At 37.0% G+C, this 22,665-nt stretch overlaps 1 protein-coding gene across 2 annotated transcripts in view; it reads left to right on the top strand.

Moving 5' to 3' along the window:
- ZFAND3 (zinc finger AN1-type containing 3) overlaps window positions 1-22,451 on the top strand; it is a 150,858-nt gene extending 128,407 nt beyond the window's left edge. For both annotated transcript variants that reach the window (XM_062571973.1, XM_062571974.1), the window contains one exon: window positions 19,769-22,451. In XM_062571973.1, coding sequence (XP_062427957.1) covers window positions 19,769-19,923 — 155 coding nt within the window. In that variant the 3' untranslated portion in view covers window positions 19,924-22,451. The remainder of the gene's footprint in view (window positions 1-19,768) is intronic.
- The last annotated feature ends 214 nt before the right edge of the window (window positions 22,452-22,665 follow it).

Genomic DNA, 22,665 nt, shown 5'->3' with positions numbered 1-22,665 from the left:
CTTTGAACGTGAGGCAGGCTTAGTTTCAAATACAGGAGCACTGCCGTAGATCTAACGTATATTAATCCATCAAGCCACCAAAAGTTATGATATCAAAAGTTGTAATATTGAAAGTTTTATTGTAGAAATCATGAGTCTGGATACTTTGGAATATCAAGATTTTTACCAAAATGGTAGAGCTAGGAGTTCCTGCCCCTGAACTACTTTTGTCACATACCAAATGAATGAGGATGCTTACAGGTACTTTACTGAACTAGACAGAAAAACCTTCTTAATACCAGGAGCAAGAGAGTATTAAAAGTTTGGGGCGAATAGGAGAGAAAAATGACTTGTTGATTATATTATGTCATTAACTTTTCCTCTACTAAATGATTTCTTCTTAATGTTAAGATAAAGGTATCAGCATGTTTTTACCTTGTTTGCTATTAGCTTTGTAATTCTATATTGGCAAAAAAAAAAAAAAAAAAAAAAATCTATTCAGATGATAGCAACTGCAGTTTATAAAATGCATGTTTCCTTCTTTTTTCGTTCTGTAGCTCTCTATGAAGTAAGCATTTTTTTTACTTTAAATAAAAAAAAGATTAAATGCCAAAATAGGGGAATAAAATTGCAATGTAAGAGCAATGAAGTTAAAAGTAACTTTTAAAAACTCATTCCATTAATTAGTAATGTTTTTAAAATTTATAGAATAAGAGATGCCTTCTTTTTCCTCAACTGGATGACAAATATAGCTAGTTGGTTCCGCTCAAGCTTCCTTGAAGTAGTTATATAATTCAACATTTTTCCAATACAAATGCTGTAGAAATTATTCTTTAAATTGTTTCCACTAGATATATGCTACATTATGGAAATGCTCTGTTAGATTTAAAGTTCATAAAATGTGTTAATGAAAGATGAAGTTGAAGCAAAATATACTCTCTTCCTTAGAAATAAGTGAGGTAATGCACAAATGCAAATTTTCCTATTACATTCTATATAGCCTAAAGAATTTAGAATAAACATTTTTATTCTACACATTTAATGAGAGAAGTGGGAGGCTGGAGTCTATTCCCTTGTTTACAACATGGCTAAAAAGATGGTAGATCTTTAGTTTATCCATGCAGTTATAATCTTTCATTAATACAATATTCAGAATGTATAATACAATATTCAGAATGTGTGTTACCTTAACAAAATACTTGTGTGACATGAAACTAAGCACACCCTACACTACTACTAATTAGTATTATTAAAAGTAAGCAAGAAAAACCTTATCACTGAGCAACATAGGCTATCTCAGATTTGCATTGTCTGAATTACTTTATTATTACTCATCAGTACGTAGCTTTTGTCATCTTTACAGAAGCTGCCTTAGAAACCATTCTCAATAACTTTGCCTGTTTATCTGTAAAATTAGGTTGCTTTAACCTAATTTTTGACAAGCCAGATCAAAAGTACTGGAGAGGTTGGGGGAAGAATGGGACAAAATAAATGTTAAAAATTCTTATATGTTTAAAATGCCTTCTAAATCCAATTTGGTCAGGTTATTTTCTTGTCATAAATGAAAACATAGGTGATGTGTTTAACAAGAAGAATTTTAAGTATGACGTATCACCTGGTATAAAATAAACTTACATATTCTTATAAAGTAATGGTTAAGGTAGAAAGTTGTTGAAACTGGACTTTGAACCACTATTATACTGAATTCTTGACACCTTAACCCTTAACTGAAGCAAAGGGAAAATGTGGAAGAAGTTCAGTTTTAAACATTTACAGAAATTTTGACAACAGTACTTTACAAAAGGCAGACACAATGTTCGGAAGGAGAAGTGCGTTGGTTGCATGGGTACAGGGAAAAAAGCTTAATCATATAAATATTATGATGACCCAAAGCCTTGTCTGAAACACTGGGTGATAAAATCCAAATTAACTTTATAAGACTCCATAGAAGAAATAACTGCATTGTTTGCTAATGCACATTTTCCTGTCCCAGCCTTAAAAGTGCTGGAAACCATCTGCTTTTTAGGTGATGAGTCCTGGTAACTCTTTTAGTGAGATTTTAGTGAGACAGTCGGTAAAAAACAGAATTTGTACGCATTGGACACTGTTTCGAAGTAGACATAGCTGTAGATATTGCTCCAGTGTAACTGAGATGTGTCACCTATGTACATAGCAGCCAACAAATTACATACAAATCTTCTCTTCATCATCGTCATCAGGGAATTAAAATGGGCTGAATGGAAGGTTATTTTGATGTGAATCCTTTCTGCATGTTGAGTGTGCAAGAAACTCCCGTTAATCCATTCCCATTGTTTTTGTCCATTCAAATTAAGAAAGTAAAGATGCATCTACTAAAGGGCTAACTCAGGCTATGACTTGTGGTTTACTGGAAAGTCAGCTATCAGTTCAAGAGAACGCTTCTTTTCTTAAGCAAATCTATTCCCACAGTATTTTTTAATGCTTTTCTGGGTGCATCTTCCATCATTACAAATGTAAAGTATACATAAAAATAAGCCCGAAAGAAAGGAAGAATTGTTGGTAATCAGATTAGCAGCTTTTAAAACACAGTTCACCACAAAACTCCAGTATCACAAAAATAAATAACATCTAGGTTTTGGAATGGATGCATGTAAAAAGTACGTCCTCCACAAGAAAGCAGGTTTACTAATAGAATTGTTGGCCTCAGCTGCAGAATTGCAGGGTTCATGACAGACATGAGGGGTAGACTTTCTAAAAGCAGCTTAATCTTTCTTAAAATGACTGTGTACTTTGTCTCATGAAGTCATTTGCTACTTACTGCAATTAAATGTACATGTCCTTTGCTTTGAATTTAGCACCTATATTTTGATTACCAGTTCCTTTTAGAGAAAACTTTTCAATACGAGCACTATTCTTTATTAGAATGTGATTTTAATAATGAAACTCAGATTTTTCTTTACTTTTTCTTTTGCATCTGTGTCACCTCTACCAAGATGAGAAGGGAAGAGTGGTCTTAAATTCATGTTAGAGGTAGAATTTGTAATGTTTGATTAGTTCCTGTTTGTAAATTTGGGTATCCTGCCTCCAGCAGGCTTGTGTGGTGCAATACCTCCTGTTCTTATCAGGCATGCAGTAAGCATTCGAATGAGCTTGGTATGCAGTGCCCTTTCTCAGCCTGCACTGAGGTGAACACTGGATTGCTCCCAACTTTTTCAGACATCAAAAAACTGTCTAGCAGCATATGCCAGTAGCTTCTGTACTGTGAAAATACCTGAGCAACTCATCACAGATTTGTTAAATCCACATATTCTTTATCATTCTGTATGTGGTACTCAGGAAGACAACTTCTCAAAATAATACTGTTTTGAGATGCTAGTATTTAGAGTAATGAATGTTACTGAATGTTAACAGTAGTTAATGGTAGTTTTGATAGGCCGTAAAAGCCAGTTAATGTATTAGTTTGCATTCTGTGGCCTCGCACTCCCAGCATGAACTGAAATTGGTAACTAGGGCTTTATACGCTTGTTACAGAGTTATTCCAGGTTTGAATAAGATGTATTTTCCAGGCTCTGTATTTCCTTATATCTTGTCCCACAGGGCGCAACATTTACAAAGTGGATGGGGGGGATCTTACTCTCTTCACTTAGGACAAGTATCCTGATATCTTCGGGCCTCTGTAACATCGGTCCGGGGAGGCTGTGGAACCCAGTCCCTTGGTGCTCCCTGGAAACTTAGTCAGATTTACAATATACTGCTGAGAAGAGAGTTTCAGCGGGGATTCTTTAAACTCTAGCACGTTCTTCAGCTGCAGAAAGATTTGTTTATTTTTTACACACGTACACAGATGCTCTCAAGATCTTTTTCTCATTCTGCTTCCACTCTGTACAAGTTATTAACTGCTGACAAGAAATTCTCATCTCATAAATAATGCTTAAGAGCCATTGCGATATAAATTGAGTGTGTTATGAATTGTGATGGGCCTTTTTGTAGCATTCTGTGCCTAGAGCAGGAAGAACAGAGGATGTTATTTTCATTAATCTCTAATGAGGTGCCAATTAAAAGCAAGGAAGGAACTCGGAAGGGAAGAGTCACAGAGCTCCCCTGAATCCTGTACCCTGGGGCTGTCAAATGAGCGTGCCGCCGAGCCTTCTCTGGAAATTCCATTAAATTACAATCTCATCTAGAGCGCGCAGACAAATTCAGCTTCCCTTTGATCTTCAAAAGGGCAATTTGTAAGACGAGTTCTGAGCCTCTTCACACAGCGCGCTGGGAGAACTGATAGGAATAGTTAATTGCTGATGCACTTTGCAAGCCTCAGTGAGGAAGAGAAATTCTAAAATGAATTTTCATTTGGTGCTTCTCTGACGGGATAACCTTTAAATCAACACTACTAGAACAATACCAGCTTCCTGTGGAACATTTTCAGATGCCAATTACACTAGGCACAGTTTCAGACAGTTATTTTCCTCTAATTCTGGGTTGACCATTCCTTAGTTTAGTGGATATGATGGATATTGATTACATTGAAATAATGTATTTATTTAATACTGGATTTAGTAAGGAATTGTATCATGAGGGAGTCAAGCACTTAGCTCATCCTTGATCAGAAAATTGTCATGTCAGTATTGTGATAAGCAGGTGACAAGAACAAACTTGCTTTAAAACTGTCCACACAAAGTAGTAAAAGTAGCAATATAATCCAGAGATTTCTAGAAATGTTTTTGGGGAAAGGCAGGTTGATCATTTGAAATCTATAATACCAGTTTTGGGGGCCTTAATTATTTGACATGGATGTGTATCATTCTTAAAGGAAGTTCTACACCTTTTTTAAAGATACTGAGTTGTAGATTTCTAAGGCATAGAAATTATTTGCATAGAAAGTATTGCTTAATTTTATGGCAGAAGCTCAGTATTTTACAGCAAAATAATTCTGGCATCACTTCATTTGTAAAGCCAAGATATAAAAGCCTGTAGTGGTCTTTAACAGTGTTGGAAATACATTAACTCCTGGAAGTGGTATGCAAAGAATGAACTTCTTGTATCGAAATCTTTTACATGAGACATACAAGGAGGTTCTAGGAGATCAGTAATGGAATTTCACATCTCATGTCAGATCCAATCCTAGACATCAATTAGAGGAAAAAAAACACTGCAGTGTGCCAGCTCTTCAGATGCTTTGTGCAGAATAATTTGCTATTTGTAGGCCACATCCTAATAGGGACACGTCTGTAGCTCAGCTTCCACCCAGCCAGAATTGGTTTTAGTCGTATCCTCTTAGCAATCAAGGCAGTGGCCAAGATAGTGAGCCCTGGGGGCTAAGCACCACTTTAGCTTCCAGTAGCAGCGCCTTAGAGATGCTTTGCTTATGTTTCTGCACGTCTCAGACAGTAATCACAGGAGATTTTTGTATTGTCTGGCCAGAGCAGGTGCTTAATGAGAAGGGAGGCTGTTAAAAACCTTCCAGTAAGGCCTGGCTGGCTATATAAACAATAATTGTGGCTAAGCACAGTTGTGAGGCAGTCTCCTAAAGCAATTGTTAGTGGTATTTCTTGCTTGTGTGGACAGAAAATCTATTGGCCTAGATTGTGTCACAACAAGGTTATAACTTCCCAGAATATAAACAGACTTAAAGAGTTATGTATTCTTTGCTATTCTTGATAGAGACTCTGCAATGACTACTAGCCTCAAACACAGCTGACTGCAAACTGTGTTTTGTTGTTCAAGTACAAGTTGTTTGTGAGGTGTTGACAAATTGTGACATTTGGCTGCCTCTGGATTGAGGGGATGTGTATTCACAAGTGGCCTGAAGAGTGGTAAGATTTTGAGGCAGGAAACTGGAGTACAACACTTCCAGGTAGCCAGCGTTTTGCCCCTCTGTGCTAAGAGTGTGGAATAGGATGAGGGTAAGAGCACCTTGCTGTAGCACACCACAGGCTGCTCCTTCATAGTGGTCACGTATAACTTTGCTTGGCCTATATAGTTCCTGACTAATTAGCAAGGGAAGTAGTTTGGACCCTGAATGTTTCTCAAGAAGAACAGCATGTTGATCCATGTGGGAGATTACTGTCCACTGCTCACATGGTTGAGATTTCGAAGCTACCTCTAAAAGACCTCTGTAGAAAGAGGATCCAAACTGTAGTCTCCATCAGCAAGCAACATGCCTGTCAGAGATGGTGCAGAATGTGAGTTCAATGAAAATTGGAGAAGTTTCATGTTACATTTTTATTAAAAGTTGGTGAAAAGTCTCATCAAGATGTGATCAAAGTGGACAAAATTGCCTTGCTAAAAAGGTTTTAGTTCTAACATGCTTAATAGCAAGAGGCTTGGCGCAGCTATGACTTAGCAAGAGAGCAAATCAGGAGATGCTTGAATAGCTCATAACTCACTTTGAACCCAACTACTGTGTGGCTTGTTTCCCATACAGCTAGTGCTTACGAATACTGAAGATTCTGTGCTTAGATTAGAGGAGAAGACAGGAAGAAAAGAAAATAAAGAGGCCATAGCAGTATAAGGTGTACAGCTTGTGTAGTATGGCTGACCAGAATAACAAATTCATTCATAGAGAAAAATGAAAGAAAGAGATGAAGGAGCTGGACTGTGAAAGCTGGACTGTAAAAGAGTACAAGAGAGGGAGGTGAAGCAACAGACTAAGCACTTCAGTAATCTTAATGCTGCTTGTCTAGAAGGGGAAAATATGTCACAAGATGTTTAACTAAACTGATTTGAAAAGAGAAAATTTAGAGGCAATAGAACAGAAAATTTTAAATGTGTAGCATATAGATGAAGGGAGTCATTGACAGAAGCAGAGGTACTCTGGTAGATTAATTTAAAAAAAGGGGGGGGGGGGGGAAGAAAGACTTACTTAAAATACCTTTCTAAAAATAAATGTCCAAAAAATGCATGTCAGATTTTCATTTTTGTTTCTACACAGATATCAGTGCACCACCTCCTTCTGTACATAAACAGTGATCCCAAGAGAATTTATTCTTGGGAAAGCAATTACAAAACTGAAAAATTGTCATTTAAAGAAAGCAGCTCAAAGGAAAGCTGACCTTAAGGTGTGAATAGTGAATAAAATTGTTGGAAACATTTTATCCTGTCCCTGTAGAGCAACAGTGAAATCCAGGTGGCATTTTATTTTTTACAAAATATCTTATATCTTAAAATACCACCTTGCTTAAGTCTGTTGGTAATTGACACTCACCAAATTAAAAAAAAAAAAAAAAAAAAAAAAAAAAACCACACACAACTTATTAACACTGTAAAGAACTTTAAAACATTCATGAGTAATTACAAGATAATGGAGATCCAACCCCCTTGATAAAGTATTACAAGACAAATTGTACCCTTCTAAATCTATAATGTTAGCAGGGACCAGAACAAATGTTCAAAAATATTTGGCAAAAGTGCTTTCCAGACTACCTCAAAAGCTTACTTCTGTTTAATAGTAAATAGTAAACTTCTGTTTAATAGTAAAGTTAGTAAGTACAAAAAAAGAGTTCTGGTATGTTAATATGCATAGTATGTTAATAGTTATTTTTCCATAGCCCTACATTTAATTTAGTTTTCTATAAATCTGTAATAGCCTAGCAAAATTATTTCCTTGAGATTATTTTAAGGTGTTTGCTTCACTTCTGCTTGCTCTTCTACTAAGTAAGCAGAGAGGTCAGAGGAAGAAAAGACCAGACGTACCCATCTGCACGCACTGAGCGTTTCTGTTAGCCGTCAGAAACAAAGTATGTCCGCACGGAAGAGCCAGTGACTTTTTTTGCAGCTAGTGTGGAAGCAAGTCATAAAACAGGTGGGAGAAAAACAGCTGCAGATTCCTAACTTGTGCAACTGAGCTGCTGGTTCATAAACGAAGGGAATGAGGCACTTGTTTGGCTTGTGCCAGAATAAATTTGGAAGGATCTGATTTACTGGGTTAATTTAGAAATTATCTTCAAAAGGACAGGAAGAAAGAAAAGCAAACAAGAATGCAATGGCAACTTCTCGATCATCATACAAAATAGACCAGCATGTAGTAAGCATAGTGTTTCTCTTGAACCTCACTAAAATATTCAATCACAGTTGCATTTCTGTGGAAGGTTTCTATACTTAGAAGAATTTGTAATGGTACTGGTAAATTCACTTTCTAGATGGATAAGGTTTATTTGGTACAAGCAAAATGGCTCTGGGACATACAATTACGTATTGGTGTAACAGATGTACTTCCAATGATTAAAATTAAATATGCGTACTGTTTCTGGAGGTCAGGCGTCAACCAGTTCAATAAGAAGTGTTAACAGAAAAATGAATCTTATTAGTAACTGGTTAAATACTGTGATTCAAAGTAATTTTGATGAGTGAGCTCTAGCAAGTCTTGCTGCCATGTCTTAATATATACCATTTTCAGCGGTCATCTCTTGCCTGTTCACCTGAGATAGCTGCCCCCAGTATAGTACTTTTGCTTCAGCCATTCCATTTTTGCCTAGCAGTTTAGTTTACATTGCTATAAGTAATTTTAAAAGATTTTTTTTTTAAATAGAAAAAACTCTTTAAATTTAAACTCAGAGAATTTTGTTTTGGTTTTTTAGAAAGCTGTCTTCCCAAGACTGTAACTGAAATCACAGGGAATAAGAACTGTTAGCTAACGTTGGTCTCAGTATTTTGTATTTTGAAAATTCATTAGAAATTGAACAATTAAAAACCAGTTTACTAACTGGTGTATAATGGGTTCCACTGATAGGACTCAACCAAAGGCTTTAGTAAAAGCTGTCAATAGCTTTAGAAGTGCAATTGAAGTTCTTGGTCTGCTTATAATTAGGATTCATAAAATATATACAGTTTGAAGAGGTTCTAACGTATTCCCCCAACACATTCAAATAATAGGGATTTTATTAGAGCATGTACTAATTTTGGTCCCTTCTAACATACTACCCAAAGCTCTGCAACAGGCCACTCCTTTGATTCAGGACGTATACTGTGCCTACTAGTTACTTTCCTATAGCCCCAATCAGTAAATGTAGTTGCTGATGTAGTAAATCTTCAGTATATAACCCTGTATGATTACTACAATACAAACAACAACAACAACAAAAGTATTTTGTTGCTGCAGCATTTTCTTCTTACTGTGGTTACCACCACCCCCCCCCCCCCCAAAAAAAAAAGGGGTAGTAGTGCATAAAGTAAAAAGATGATGCATTTTAATTGTCTTTTGTATACAAGAGATGCATGGCCTAGTGAACTTGAACACAGAAATCTAGCATAGGCTACCTTATTTGTAATTCTGTCTCCTTCTGTAGCTTTAGGCAAGTAATTCACTCAGTCTTGAGTTATTTTTTATCAGAAAGATGAAGATAATAGCCACCTACCTGACAGATGTTAAAGGAAAAATTTTTGAAGGTTAAAGTACTCTAACCTACCTTTTCTAATCAAAATTCCTTCTTTACAGTGTTTTCATGTATCCAGAGTCTCAGAGGCACGTGTTAGAGCTTCGACAGGGCTGTGCACTGAGAAATCTCCTGTCGCACAGCAGTCTGCAGCAGTCGGTTCTCAAAAGAGCAGATACTGCCCAGAGAGCATCTTCTGCAAAGTAGATTAAATGTGCTCTTCCTATAGACTAACAATAAATACATGTTTAAGTCCTGATTTTACTGATGTAAATGCAGCAGATCCAAGAATATACTTCCAACAAGTGAGCTCTAGCAAGTCTTGCTGCCATGGCTTAATATATACCATTTTCAGCTGTCCATACCATTTGACAAATTCTGCAGCAACATTACCAGTTAACTCAACTGACCATGAAGTAAGACTGAGGTAGAGACGAGTGATGCCCAGTGGGTATTTATTGGTGAAATTCTGACTTCTTCCTATAAAGCAGTGAGACAAAAGCATCTTACGTATTCCTGCATTATAACTGGATTTGTCAAAATTTGCCTTGAAAATAGGATTCTTTCCAGGACCTAGCACATTTTTGTCCCTACAAACTTTTTTTTGTTTGTTTGGTTTTTTGTTTGTTTTTTATCATTTCTGATGTGTAAGAAAGTGTAAAGCTTTTTTGCAGGTACTGTGCAAAGGTACTGGGACTTGAGACTCTATGGTTCTCTGCTGCAGTTTTCAGTGAAGTGGTTGTGGGACTTATAAGGAGATGATGTAAAGATTTTGCGTATCATTTTTCTCAAGAGTAAAAAGAACAATAAAAGTCTGTGTCAGGGCCTTTGATATTAAATATTCCTGGCCTTGGAAGAATGAAAATGTTCACTTCCGAAGATGTTGAACTAAAAGTAAAAATCTTCCTGACTTGCTGAAGAATTGCCCAAATATGTGAATTGGGGGGCAGGGGGGGAATACAGGTTCTGCCTGTATCCTGAGTAAGTAGGAACAGGGAGTGTTTTATAAAGCTCACCCTCCTCTACCCTCCACTCTCATCCCCCTCCTCCCCAAAATAAAGAAAAAGTAGAAGTGTGCATCACTGTAAGCCCTTGGTTTCCTTTATAGTATAAACAGGTCTTCTGAACGGAGCTCTATTTCCCTTCTGATTAGAAGAAGTTTTACTCAATATAGATTGCAAGAGGGTGCAGGAATAGAAGGTTTTTATGTAGCAGAAGGTGTAACCTAAGAGACACTGGAAGATGTGCGGTGTAAGTAGGGGATAAAAATATAAAATAGATTTAATTTAGGTTTAAATGAAATAGAGTTGCTTCTCTCCAGTGATTTGTCCAGCAGGTCTGGCTGTTTTCAGACTGTGGATCAATATAGTGCAACCTCCAGAAAGCTATTTAAACCCAAGACACAGATAATATACCTTAGGAAGTATACTGGAATTATGTTCAGAATGTGAAGATTTGAAGTCAAAATACATGAAGGATCCAGGAGAACATGTTGCATTAATTTCAACATGTGCAATACCTTAGTATAGAAACTTATTATTCCAGTTTCTTATTAGTAGTATTACCTTACGTGCACTTTCATTAGGCTAAAAAAATTACAGGCGCACATTATTAAATCACTCTAGTATTGCTTGCTGTTCTAATTAAATTAGTGGGTACACTTCAGCTTTTAATTAAATCCTTAGCTTCTGGGAGGACTGTATTAGCTCTGGTTGGCTTGGTGGTGTACAGAGACTTTTCAAAGTATTAATACTAAATCTAGCTCTCTTGAAGGTGTCAAACACTGTACACATAACACTGTACACAATGCACTGTATTGATGCTAGGATAGCTATATCATCCACCTGCCCTTCCTCAAGAGACAGCTCTAAAGACTTCAGAGAACTTTTAAATCTCAGAGTTCTGGATATGTAATAGATACTTCTCTATATGCTGGCTGTAGCCCATGGAAAAACAGTGCTTTATAACAGTGCTACCATTTCCAATAGGGTTACCTAGTTTTAAGGTTTACTCCAACTTTATTAGGTGTCTACTCTTGCAAACAAAGGTGCCTTTTCTGCACAATTCTGTCTTTGTACTGCACATCTCCCAACTTCTGTCCCTTTCCTTGGATTGATTCTCCTATATCCTACAGGATACAACCCTGTGAAGTTAGGAGTGAGATGGGAGGTGCACAGTGCTTCAGTGTGGTCTGGGCCTGTAAACATGGCAGGGACTGCTCCTTTTACCAGTATAAGGATGATACTGAGTTGTCCTGAATGCATCAGTGCAAGATCACTGATCACTCAAAGAGGCAAACTGTTTTTGCCAACATAAGGTCTGACCTTTTAATTTTGAACATAGCCTCTCCTCTCTGCCTGGCACTGCTGTTGATGCTAGGAACTGTTGAGAGCAAATGTCAACACTCTTAACAAGAGAATTTTAAAATAAATCTTAAGCAGTTTTTAGCCGATGTCATTCAACAATTGCTAAGTCTCTTAGAGAAAAATGTTTCTTTTTGTTATATTGAAAAAATATGTAACAAAATGTATACCTTTATCAAGCTGTATCTATCATCATCAGGTGAAATGGGATTCTGTATTCCCAATTTTACAGCTGTTTTGCAACTGTAGTGCCATTTGTGCTAGCTGGTAAACCAGCTAGTGGGGTCATAGCTACTGCTTGTGCCTGACTGCTGTGGATTGCAATAGAGATTGTCTTTGGGCAAAAAAAATGAGGACAGAGAATAAGGTTAGAGGGGAGCCTAGAGATGAAATGTATAGGTTAGTGACTCTAGAGATATAAAGCAGTTTAGAAATCTCAGTGCTGCGTGCTGTATCACTGGGAATAATCAAGTATCTAAGATGCCCGGTGTGTATTCTCTGTTAGTCTGGCTCTAGCAGATGTTGGCTTTAATTCCCAAAGCCATAGAGGGGTGAAGCTGTTGTGATGCTGACATAATTACTGTTATGTACATGTGCTCTAGGCAGCAAGAGAAATATAACTGGTCTAAAACAAAAGGTTTAGTCACCACAACTTGGTAGGTAGTGGAATAGAGATACGATCCTTAGATCTTCAGTATTTAATAAGCCTTGACTTACAGCAAATTCTGTAAATTGCAGTTTACTATTATAAAGCAGGTACACTGAATTTATCACTTTAATTCTTTAGTTGAGGATTCTTTGAAATTCAGAAATCATTTTCTGAAAACCTCAGTTCTGTTTCTGAAGATGCTTCCTATTTCTGTGGCGTTGCTGTCTACTAGTACAAAACCAGACTGGAATGTAAGAGAGCACAATCCTCCCCCCTCCCCCAAATACACGATCTTCAAAAAAGCAGGAGACTGTCTACTTCAGATCCTTTTCTTAGTTCTAAATTCAAGCAGTAGAATGGAATCATGAAAAGAACTTTTTTTTTTAACCCCCCCCCACGAGAAAAACACTAAAAAGTCAGCAAGTGCTCTGTCCTCAAGTGATATATTCTCTGTTCAAAATCTGTGTCACATTTAATGTAGGAAAAAATAGTTTCACAGCTTTCTGTGGAAGTAAAGTAGTAAGACAAATAGGAAGGTGAACTTGAAATTAGCACAAATTGGGATAAAAAGTAGTTTGTTTGCAGAATCACTGCAGTTCAAATCTGTCTCTCTTGCGTGCTCTCTAAAGCTGCTTCCCAGGCTTACAATCTTCAAGAAAATAGAAGAAACTCTGAAACACAGGTTATACGTGACTGAACTTGGAAACGCAAAGTTTTTGCCTTGGAGTCTATAGAATTCTTGCAGAATCTTTCACAAACCAGTCCAGTGGGTGTTGTAGGATTAAGATAGTGGCAGTTTGTGCCACTAATGTTGTTTTTGTCTTTCATGTACGCTTGTTGGTTTATCCTATTTGTGGCAGACAGCAAAATGAAGCAAGCAAGAACAAAATTTTTGTTCCCCTCTTTCCTCCTAAGCATAAGTTCAGTGTCATTTTATTCCGGTTGTAGAAATACAAAATGAATCTGAAGCATCTCCTAAGCATCCTGAGTCTCAGACGTAATTTTTAATGTTGCATCAGAGATGTCATGGGGCTGTGTGCTTGATGCATGAAGTTTGAGATTGACTGACTTGACTGCAGTATTGTGCTGTTTCCATCCTAAAGCCAGACTGGCAGGTGGAAGGAAACATTCCGAGACATCTTACACCACCTCTTTTCCTCTTTTTGATTCAGTCATGATCATTTTGAGTCATGAGTAAGTTCATACCATCTATACAGCACTGAAAAGCAAGTTGCAATGACCATAAGTGATGGTTAGAAAAGCAAGTTAATCAGAAAAATTGTGTATCCCTTTTGGCTCTGTTTCCTGAATCTTTTGCAGCTGTGCTTTTTGTGAAGGAATGTGAACTGAAATGCCTTGAGAGGGCAGTTTAAGATACTTTGTATTAGTATTTGGAGATGTCTGTCTTTGAGCACTAAGGGATTAACATTCTCCATCAGCTCTTCAAGTGGAAATGATAGAAAAGACTACCTCAAGATTCTTCTTTTTTTTTTTTTTTTTTTTTTTTTGGGGGGGGGGGGGTGTAGTTTTAATAAATGCATCTATTTGGTTAAAAAGTTTCACCATAATGTGACTTACTCTTCTTCTCACTTGGGAAGGAATGACAAGATTCCTAACCAAGTTATTCTGAGCTATTTAGCACTTAATCAAAGTCCATAACATTCTACCAAGCTGGGAGAAACAGGAGAATAGTTCAGTTCACTTATTTCCAGAAGCTTGTGGTTTAGCTTGTTGGGAGTTGGTTTGGTTTGGTTTTATGTAACATGACACTAAAACTGAGTGTTCCTTGAATTGGGTGACGAAAGCTAACATTGCAAACAGAGCATTCCCACACAGAAGAGCAAAAAGAGGAAACCATAGTATGTGCAAGGATGGAGCTGTCTATAAGGACAATAAAAGATAGCAGTCTAGAACATTATTATACAGTGCACACAAACTGCTTTAGAAGCTTTGCCATGCTGGACTATAACACAACTTTGTTTCCTGTCGTTGCTGGATGCTCTTTTAAAGCAGCCTGCAAAGTACTAGCACAATGAGCTTGACTACAGTGGAATTCAGAGAGCAAGAGTTTTGCAAGTACTCTTTGCACACATCTCTAGGATCTTGACTTTATATCCTGGTGTCTAGTTGTTCTACTCTTACCTAGGCCGTGTCTTCAGAAAAAGGGAAAAAAAATCCATCCCACACTTTTTAAATAGCTTTATTGTTACTGTCATTTAAAGCAAAGTAAGTCATCCTTCCAGTTGGAAGGGCTGGGGAGATGCATAAACATTATAGGTGTAATTTCGCTCTGTGTTGCCTTATGAGCCCTCAATGGCTCAATATACAGAGGAGCAAATGCAAGCTTGAATGGGAAGGCAGGAATTCATGGGCTGTGCTGTCTGAACAAGGTGCTGACACTCAACCCTCAGTTTCTACTGCTGTGAATGTTGTCTGTCACTGCTAAGATCAGTCCTAGGGAAGGATACTAGGCTGCTGGTGGAGTGCTTAGTGCTTACAAATTTTTGAAATGCAAAGTGCAGTAGAGTGGTAGTTTGAAAAGCTTGTAAGGCTATGTAAGGCTGAGTGTTTTGCTTTGTTTTTGAGATGAAACTAATGTTGCTTTACTGAGAAGCAGAAGAGTCAGAGGGGAGGGAGTGAGGGTGATAAAAGGAGGTCAGGAGAGGGATATTTGACACTGGGATGAGGACAAGAGAAAATTCCTTACGAGAAAAACAGTTTAGGGGGAGAAGGAAAATGTCATCAATTTTCTTCTAGTGAGAAGTGGGAAAAACCCCACAAGAATTCATCCTTGTAAGCTGCATATCAGTAGAGTCACTATCTGTGTATATAGTAGTGTAGCTTTATGCTCTAAAGGACAAATGCATTTACCCTTTGAAGATACATTAAAATCTGTTCTTGCATTTTGTGTGGTACACAGGCTTTATGTAGAAATCTGCGTAGACACTCATATGTGCCTTGTTAAAAAATACACTGTTGGTAGACAATTTTTGCGGCACCTTCATCTCTTAAGGCCACAAGATGTTTTTAAGTTTTCTCTGGACCTCTGTCAGTTAGAATCTCAAATCGGTAAGAAATGCAATGTTTCTTGCAGAACAGGTGAAGAAGCCAAAGCCCACAGCATGCAATTCTGTACAGGAATAAGGCTGCCTTTATTAAGGCTGCTTTTGACGAGGCTTTGTATGGGGGATCTCTATAGATGCAAATTATTTATTAAATGAAATCTGAAATGCCATGAGATGCAAATTCTGGCAATTTAGAACTTTTACCTTTTGACTCGGGAATAAAGGAGAGCTGCTTTAACAGATGCAGAAGTCAGTGTAATGTAGGGGTAAATTTTCAGAGCCATTACTGGATGCAATCAAAACATAAATGTCTAGCTTGAAAATTAAGAAGAGTGAGCTTTAACTTGATAGCGCTTTAATCAGGTACTTTGTCCTTTCATGCCAGCCATGAAATTTTTGTAGTTACATTGCTTCAAAGCTTTAGAAATGCAAAAAATGTATCTCTACATAAGTGGAGCTCAGTTTTCTTTAGATGGATCTACCATATTAACCATATGGCATATTTGCTGTAAAGTCCAAATGTGCTGTCAGTTCTTACAAAATAAAGCATTAATATACTGAATATCAGGAGTTATTAAAGTATAATTGTGGCAGTACGCAGTTACTTTTTAGGGACTATACAACAAGATCTTTTAAATAGGGGAACTCTTAAATGTTTTTAAGCCACTTTATAAATGTATAAGCTGCATAAATATTTAATGATTTTGTTTTTCACTTATGTCATTTTTCAAAACATGTTCACAACCCCAAAAAGTTTTCTTCCCTTTACAGCTTTTGAATGCCTAATTTTTGGGGACTTACTGGGCATTTTTGTCCTGTTCCAGGATCTGACTGCTTTCCATTCAGTTATCAAAAAGAGAAAGCTTCAAAATTTCAATTTGGCTTTTGTGTTGTGGATTATTATGCCACTTAGTTGAATTATTTGATACTTAACGTATCGTCTTGCCCTTTTTTTTATTTAGCAGCTTACTGTTTTCAGAACTTGAAGACAGAATGTTAAGAATTAATGAATTAATTAATTAATTGAAGTGCAGATATTAGTGTAAATATTTGCTCACCATGATTCCATTTTCCCATCTAGTCAATGCTCTTGAGTGTAACAATGAGTAAGATGCAGTTATTTTTTTATCATCACTTTCAAACAGTAAGCCGTATGCTCTGGTCTTGGATATGTAAGGTTATTTTGTTGTCTCTCCTCTCAAATTTGCTTTCCCCAGCAGATTCCTCGGGACTAATGAAAGGGAAAGAGCAATTTCACAGTTGTTTGTATGTGGTTTTAGATTTCTGTTGAATGTTAGGTTTTTTGCATGTAAAGATTCACCTAGGAGAGTACCAGTAAGGCAGAGATAATACACTGCTCATGGTTTTAGCTATTTGTGCTGTTGTGATGAAAGAGAAGTGAATTTTTGATACATTGCAAAGTAGTTTCTGGGGTGCACTACAGTGTATTTTTCCAAAATGTTTGTATTAGAGTCCTGAGGAATAGGTTGTTTGTATTTTACTTCTAACATCAGAAAATGACAATTGCAATGCTGTGAGATGTATTATTACATTTACTAGACTGAAATCTTCTATGCATGGAGTGGAATTCTTGCTTTTGCTTATTTTTGTTTGATGACTATGTAAACTAACTTTAGTTGAAAGGAGGATTCCCTTCCCCCTAGCAGAAAGTTATTTATTTTGCCTTTTAGTTATTCTGTGCTAAAAGAAACATTTCTGGAGTAAAATTTTTTAGGAGAAGCAATCTGTATTAGAAATCTTCTCTTAATGAGTTTAACAGTAATATATGACAAGTGCTCTTTAATCTAACTCTGTTTTATAACCATGAAAGCAGAATTCTCAGGAGACAAAGTTTCATCTCTAAATCTGAATTGGTTTTAAGAATCAAAATAGAAGTAAATATATTGGCCGTCAGTCCCAGAGCATATAAGTTAATAATGTAATTGTTGTAAAAGCTGGTGCCCCTGAGACTAGATCAGGCACCTGTTCCTAGGCAGACCATAGAGTGCCTGTTCTGATTTCCAGACTACTGAAGCAAGGAATGAACATGGCAGTAATAACTTAATTGTAGAACCTTAATTCTATTCCAGAAAATAATTTGAGAATAGAAAAAGTAAAATACTGTTTCATCTAGTATAAATACAATAAACAGTATTGCCTATCCTATATGAAAACAGATGGTCTAAAGCAAACTGTAAGTTCAAAAAAGAAAAGAAAAGAATAGTATAAAAAAATAGAGGATAGATTGGTTTTTTCTTTGAGGGACAAAGTAAAAAGGAACGTCATAAAGGTACACTGTCTGCAGAAGACAGCAGGCTTTGTAGAAGATAAGGAGATGGTGCAATTGAAAGCTTATGTTCAAAATGTTTTTGTAAATGTATTTCCATATTAGATTTGTAGCACTTGTAAAAAGGCATTGTTGAAGATGTGCCTGATTGTGCACACGTCCAGTATTTCTCTTAGATAACCTTAATTAGCATTCCTAGGTATGCTTGTTAACCATGTAGACAGGATCTGTAAAACCAGTCTTTACCTACCAGGGACTGAGATGAGAACTTCAGCCCAGTCCATATCTGCAGGGTTTCTTGTATCTGCTTGATACATCCATTGCAGATAAGATGATGGACTCGATTTTTTTTTCTTGAGCTGATCTTGTTGGATTTTTTTATGTTCATGTACCTACAGTGCACATTAGTTCAGTGATTAGAAGCCTTATTTCAGTAAATAAAGGAGAGAGAAGTGAATGAGATGCCTGTTCAGCATTAAAAGGATGTTTTTATTTTAACAATCTGACCTTACATGTTTTTGGCAACTTAAGTTTTTTGTTTGTTTGTTTTACATTTAAGTGTAGTACAACTCAGACTGAGATTGAAGGAGAAGCAATTATCACAAGGGGAGAGAGGTTTTATATCTCAGTTCAATTTGAATCATTCCATCCATTTTTTAATCACATACATTAGTAAAGAAAAGTTTGTCTTTTTTGCCTTCTTAGAACTGGGTATGAAGTCAGGCAGTCATACAGACATTTATGTTCATAGCAGATGCCACTGAAATGAAGAGTAAGACTTAATCAAATTTTGTTCAAATTATTTTTACATAGTTCTTCATGTGATTTTTTTTAACCTATTTCCTTAACAATTGCAGTAATGTACAGGTAGTCTGTTCTGTCCTACAACTGATATTTTCTATTTCAGGTGCTTGAAAATACTTCATACACACATGCATACTCACTTTTATCCTTTACTATTTCTCAAATGTCATCACTTCGTGGTTGTAATCTCTTAAGCATTCAAGAAGCAGCAATAATAAAGTTTAGGGAGGGGAGAGGAGCGTGATGTTCTTTGCATCATCATAGAGGAAAGCTATTGCAGCGTAGGCAGTATCATACTCCTTTTCAAATATGGGGGACTACATGAACACTGCACAACTCTATTCCCTATTATATCATCCTAATACTACTTAGCACTATGTAACACTCACTTTTGAGGGAGGAAATTTGAGGCAATTTCTTTATTGTTATAAAGTGTCAGAGCCAAATATGTCAAAAAGCTGTTTTTCTTCATAAAATGGAAAGAGATGGCTCCTAAAGAAGCCCTCCTCAGTATTGCTGTACAAAAAAGTATTGCTCTGTTTCTGAATCACTTGTTCCCTGAAGATAACTGAGTAACATAACTAGCTTTAGACAAAGAGATGATGGCCTGTGTCTCTTCAGCCACAGAGCAAGATGACAACAGGTGACATGACCCTGCATCAAATGCCTGTTCCTCCTCCATGCTCAAAGTGTCCAAACAGTCCATAAGGTCAAGCTTCTGAAAACTGGAGTAGTAGAGAAGCAGTGAGCTCTCCCTCAGTCACAGGCAACTTGGGATGTTGGTAGTAAGAAAAAAGCAAAGCACTTAAATTTAATAGTTCTGTTTCAAATGTCTGTTCAGGAGCTAAACCTGAGGTACGAAGCATAAATTTCAGCAAAGACAACGTACTGCATATAAAGTTGGAAGGGGGTTCAGTAAATATGGCCAGTGCTTTTTTTAAAAAATCAACTTTGATGTTACCATCTGGGCATGCCTAATAGAGGCTGTTTTGGAAAATGCTGGCCCTCCCTTGTAAGGTAAGAGGATGGCAAAAAATAATTATTGGTATGACTTTAACTTTGATAGTGTGCTGCCAAGTATTCAAAAAAATGCAGTAAAATATTTATTAATAACGACATAGGGAAACTAAGTAAAAACTTAAAGCTAGTGTTGATTACTGAGAACTGAGTAAAGCCTCAGTAAGTGGTATTCCACTTTTGAGTCAGGTAAGATTCTGCCATTTTAATTGAGTCCTTACAGTTGCTTTTTTTTCCCTCCCTCTCTCTGGTAGGTTATGTGTTCTGTATGTTACATCGCCTGCCTGAACAACACGACTGCACATTCGACCACATGGGACGTGGGCGTGAGGAAGCCATTATGAAAATGGTGAAACTGGATCGGAAAGTAGGGAGATCTTGCCAGCGCATTGGCGAAGGATGTTCCTGAGTGCAAGACTCTGCAACCAAATGCTGTTCTCTTAGTTCACTAATGTTAGCCTTATTTAGGACAAAGTCAGCCAGACACCTTGTACTAGGCAAGTTTCAGACTACAGCCAATCAGTTTCCTTTCTTTAGCCAACCGTCCTGGTACTGTAGTTTAGGGATCGATGGTGGTTGAAATTGATTTCTGGCTGGTTACTAAGGTGCCTGCTAGCCACTGTATGAAATTAAAACATGAAGAAATATTGTTTTTGAGCATGGCTAGTGGATTTAACAAAACAAGAAAAATCCAAAGGCTTCTGTTACTGCTGGAGTCACTCTAAAAGCCTTATGCTGGAAACATTCCAGCTGCAGAGTTAAAACAAATAGTTGTATAGAAGCTGGTGTAAAAGTTTGCTATGCACATGGCTTTCAGACAAACTGTTTAATGTGCAGCCTTTCACCTCTTCATCTCTAATTAATCCTGAGGAGGTGAAACACTACTAAGGGCAGCAACCGCAGCTGCTTAAGCCCAGAAGACCTGCTGGTCACTCGTGCCTTCATCGCGTGTGGCTTTTGAGGTTAGGCAGTGTCACCAGCATCAGGGATTCTGTTGGGGTAGGAACATCTTTCTGGTTCTTCCCAGGAAGCCAGAAAGAAAGGGGGACAGAGATTCTTATGAAAAATTTTTATATCTATCTTGCTATAAAGAACCTATCTGGGTTTTTTTCAGTTAAATTATGATCTCACTTTAAAACCAACTTCATCCCAGAGCAGTTAGTGGTGCGTACTTTTTACATGGCATCCATAGAGTTTCTAAGAGTTGTGTGAACAGATTCCACGTACATTGTATACACTGACCAGTGCAGCCATTCCCACCGGCCGAAACCTGATTGGCTCTTGTTTGCCTTTTGCTAAGTGCAGGTATCTGATAATTGATCAAATAAGGCTAATTCACAGCACAGTAGCCATGGCTGGATTCTACAGACTGACTTTCTGTAGCTAGACTTATATATTGGGGAAAAAAAAGGACATTTTGTAGCAAACGGAATTCAGTAACAGTATTGGGGAACAACCAGGAAAACACCCTTCATCAGATTGAGTTTGTATTCCTCACTTCCAGAGTGTCAATGAGATAATCAAATGGGCAATATCAGCCCTGTTTCTATGCAGCTGAACGCCCTCACGAAAATCTCTGCCCGCATCTATTGCAAAGCAAGTACAGCAAGTGAATGTGAAAAGCATTACATGGAGTAGGTTGTTTTGGATCTGTTTAGACCTATGGTTCTGTATTATGGTATGTCACGCTGAGCTGAGCTGAACTGAACTGAATTGCACTGATCTTGCCAGTTTATAAACAAACAAGCAAAAATAATAATTGGCATGTCTCCTGCTGCACACAGGGTTTATGCAAGTCAAGATGATTTGTACTGAAATGGCCAAGCACAGTCCTGAGTGAATTTAGCTTCTCAGCCCATTAGTAAGGTTTTAAAAATCAGGTAAACTAGTAGGAAATCTGAGAGAGGGAAAGATTTAATCTCACTGTCAGATATTGGGCAGATATAAAACATCAGAGGGGTGCAATATTGTGTCACTTGAGGAAACCTTATTGTTTGGGAGTAAGCTTGTATGAGTCATCCTCCATTCTATTTGTTACAGGTAAATAATTCCTTATAGGCCAAACTATATTGTTACTTTAGTAGCCAGCTGTAAGCATTTAACAAGGAGACAACTAATTTAAATATATATATATATATATATACACACACACACACAAACACACACACACATATACACACACACTCGGCGTCTGACTGTATTAGCATAAATTAACCATGAAGAAAATCAGAAATGTCCCATCATTATAAAATGCAAGCTCTGTAAAAGGCAAGCTGTTTTTTTATTGTTGTTATTCAAGACTATGAAATCAGCAGCAAAATCTTCTGCAATGTACTGCATTTTCAGGAAATAGTCCTGGTGAGAGGAACTGTCCAAGGATATTATTTACATTTGCTATGAAACATTTTTAAAAATATGGATTTCAACTGCTGCTGTGATACGCACTTTTTTTTTTCCTCCAAAATCCTATCATAGCATTTGATGGGCATTCTGATTGATACACAAGACTTTTCCACAATAATACTGAAGATGCTATTTTGTTCCTCCTTGATATTCCCTCTAATCTGGTTACAAGTGCACAGATGGTTTCAAGGCGGCTCTTGAGAGAACACTACTTAAAGTTCATGTGAATTATGGACAATGTTCACTTTAAACAAAAAAAAAAAAAAAAGGTTGGGGAGGGGGTTGTTCCTTTGCAGTATCTGTTCTGTGAAGTTTGTTAAACGTAAAGAAAGCTTAAGTTCTTGTATCTTTAAAGAAAATCTTATTTAACCCTTTTGTGTTCTAGATTTACTTACACATGTAGCCTAGAGCTCAGTTTTAGTTTAACATTGTGAAAATATTAAAAGAATCTTGTAACTTTATTCTTTTTCCTCCTGCTAAAAAAGAAATTAAACCAATCAGATTAAAGTTTGAATTCCTTTCTGCCTATTCCAACAGGTTTTGCTATTTTGCACCGTTTCTGTTGCAAGTTTGTAATAAGAAATACGTATGGGGAAAATACCTACATTAAGCCAGTAACTTCAAGCTGAATTTACAATGGTGGAAGGTGGAAAATATTCTCTGTGACTGTGGAAGGGGAAGATAGTATTTCTGCTGTATTTCAATTTAGTGATTTCTTTTCTAAGCAAATCTGCTGTAGCCTAAACAC

Source organism: Rhea pennata, chromosome 3 (genome assembly GCF_028389875.1).
Source record: "Rhea pennata isolate bPtePen1 chromosome 3, bPtePen1.pri, whole genome shotgun sequence".
NCBI lineage: Eukaryota > Metazoa > Chordata > Aves > Rheiformes > Rheidae > Rhea > Rhea pennata.
This window is presented reverse-complemented; position numbering and strand designations above follow the sequence as displayed.